Source organism: Malurus melanocephalus, unplaced genomic scaffold (assembly GCF_030028575.1).
Source record: "Malurus melanocephalus ecotype Western Australia unplaced genomic scaffold, MMel_1.1 scaffold_1598, whole genome shotgun sequence".
NCBI classification, from domain to species: Eukaryota; Metazoa; Chordata; class Aves; order Passeriformes; family Maluridae; genus Malurus; species Malurus melanocephalus.
In genome coordinates, this window is record NW_026624830.1 from 17,567 (window position 1) to 19,452 (window position 1,886).

Sequence of the window (1,886 nt, forward strand, 5' to 3'; positions counted from 1 at the left end):
CAGAGAGAGGATGCAACACAGCATGCTCTGCAAGGAAACAGGAAAGCAACTGGTTGGAAATGTTCATCTGGCTAACACCAGTCCCTTTCTTGCTAGGATTCCTAACCTGAAACCAAGTCAGAAGAAGAAGGCGAAGGTGAYTGTGAAAGGCAGAGCCCGRGAGCGAAAGATTCTTCCTCCGCCAAAACGCTCTGCGTTACGGCAGGCAGACGGAGCCCCAAAACCCAAGAAGACGGTGCACTGGGAGCCAGCACCTGAGTGACAGCATTTGAGTCAGCTGGAGCACGCAGCAGGAGCCACCAGCACCATGTCTTCTGCTGCTAACGGTCTCCCACCAGAGACCTCTCCGGCTACATTTCCGAGCTCCAGTGAACACCTCTAGGTTACCTTTCAGCAATCTAAGATTAGTAATTGTTTATTAGACTGTTAATTAATTGTTAATTAACATAACATGTTAGCTAATTGTTAATTAGTGGTTAAATAATGGTTAAATAAATTGTGTTTCAATCTGCAGTTCTTCTCACTTTKACTCTTCCAGTTCTCTCCCGCATTCCGTGGTGGGGCAATGAGCTAGTCTCTTTGCAGTGCTTGGCTGTCAGCTGGTGCTCAGCCATCTCCAGGAAGGCACTGGCCCACTTCCTCCTCAGCCACTTCCTCTCTCAGGAATTCCCTTCAGGCCTTGGGCACTGTGTAATGAATGGGATGGTGAAGTGTCCCTTGGTCACACACAAGTAATTGCACTAATGTGGGTGCAGCCCTGACTGTACCAGGCACTCCTTTCTTGTCCTTTAGGCTCCCCTTCATCTGCAGCAGTAGCCAGGCAYGGGAGAAGCCCAGCTCCAGCAAGGCAGCCCAGCTCAGGACACACAGGAACAGTGTAGAGCTGGGAGGGGAGGCTCCTTAAAGCAAGGCTGTGTATCAGGACTTCTCTCAGCCCAGGCTTGAAGYTGGGCAGCAGACGGCCAAGGCTGCTTCAAATCACTGTTGCCTTAACAGCACAAGTTTGCCCTGGTCCCAGCTGGGTTCCAGCAGGAAACCTGACTGTGGAGAGCCGGTCTTGCAGGAGGGGAGTTCAGCAGCCTTTGCTTTCTGACTGATAGGATTATTGTCCCTGAGGAGCAGGCTGAGCCCAGGGAGAATTGGGGCTGAATGARYTGAGTAAGAATTGGAGGAGGGATAAGCAGCTGTTAGAAAGCTGTGATCCAGTGTAAAGTGGGAAATCAAGAGATGGAGGGCTGCTTTGGGCATCAGTGCAGAGAGAGRGKGGATCAGCCTTTGGCAGTGGCCTGGAGGTGTCTGGGTGGGCCTGAAGAGAGAGGGTGCACAGTCGAGACCTTATGATGGCTCAGGTTTGGCTGGTCCTGGAGGTCCCCTCCCACCTTTGCCCTCACTTGGGATGTTCCTGACCTCTGTGGGTCGAGGAAAATCCAGGGAAATGGTCTCAAGGTTGTTCCTGGCCTCAGGATCACGGAATGAAGTGCAGGGCCAGCCRGGATTGCAGTGAGCCCAGGTTTCTGGTGGTGACTCTTGCGGATGTTGAAATAAATCCACATTGGGGGCAAAAGACTTGTCCTTAAAGGCTCGTGCCCGAGGCTGGTCTGTTATGAGAGTGAATTAATTGCAGGATGTGCATTTCAGCCTGTGAGGAACATCAAGCCTGACTTGAGACACCCCCCAGAGGAGCCTCCACTACATCTAAGAGAAGGTCAAGGAYGRTGGGWGGCTTGGCAAGCTGATTATATKGGATCCCTTAGGAGATCAGAAGGGAAATATCATGTTTTAGTAGGGGTGGGACTAATTCTGTGTGGATTATTCCTTCATTTTGATGTTGTAGTTACGTTCCTGGCTCCAAAAGGACAGGAAAACTTTGTGTTTGTATTGCAGGG

At 51.0% G+C, this 1,886-nt stretch overlaps 1 protein-coding gene across 1 annotated transcript in view; it reads left to right on the forward strand.

The window, feature by feature from the left end:
• LOC130587172 (hydrocephalus-inducing protein homolog) overlaps window positions 1-416 on the forward strand; it is an 11,022-nt gene extending 10,606 nt beyond the window's left edge. Inside the window, exon 13 of the mRNA XM_057388137.1 lies at window positions 97-416. Coding sequence (XP_057244120.1) covers window positions 97-262 — 166 coding nt within the window. The 3' untranslated portion in view covers window positions 263-416. The remainder of the gene's footprint in view (window positions 1-96) is intronic.
• Window positions 417-1,886: the final 1,470 nt, after the last annotated feature.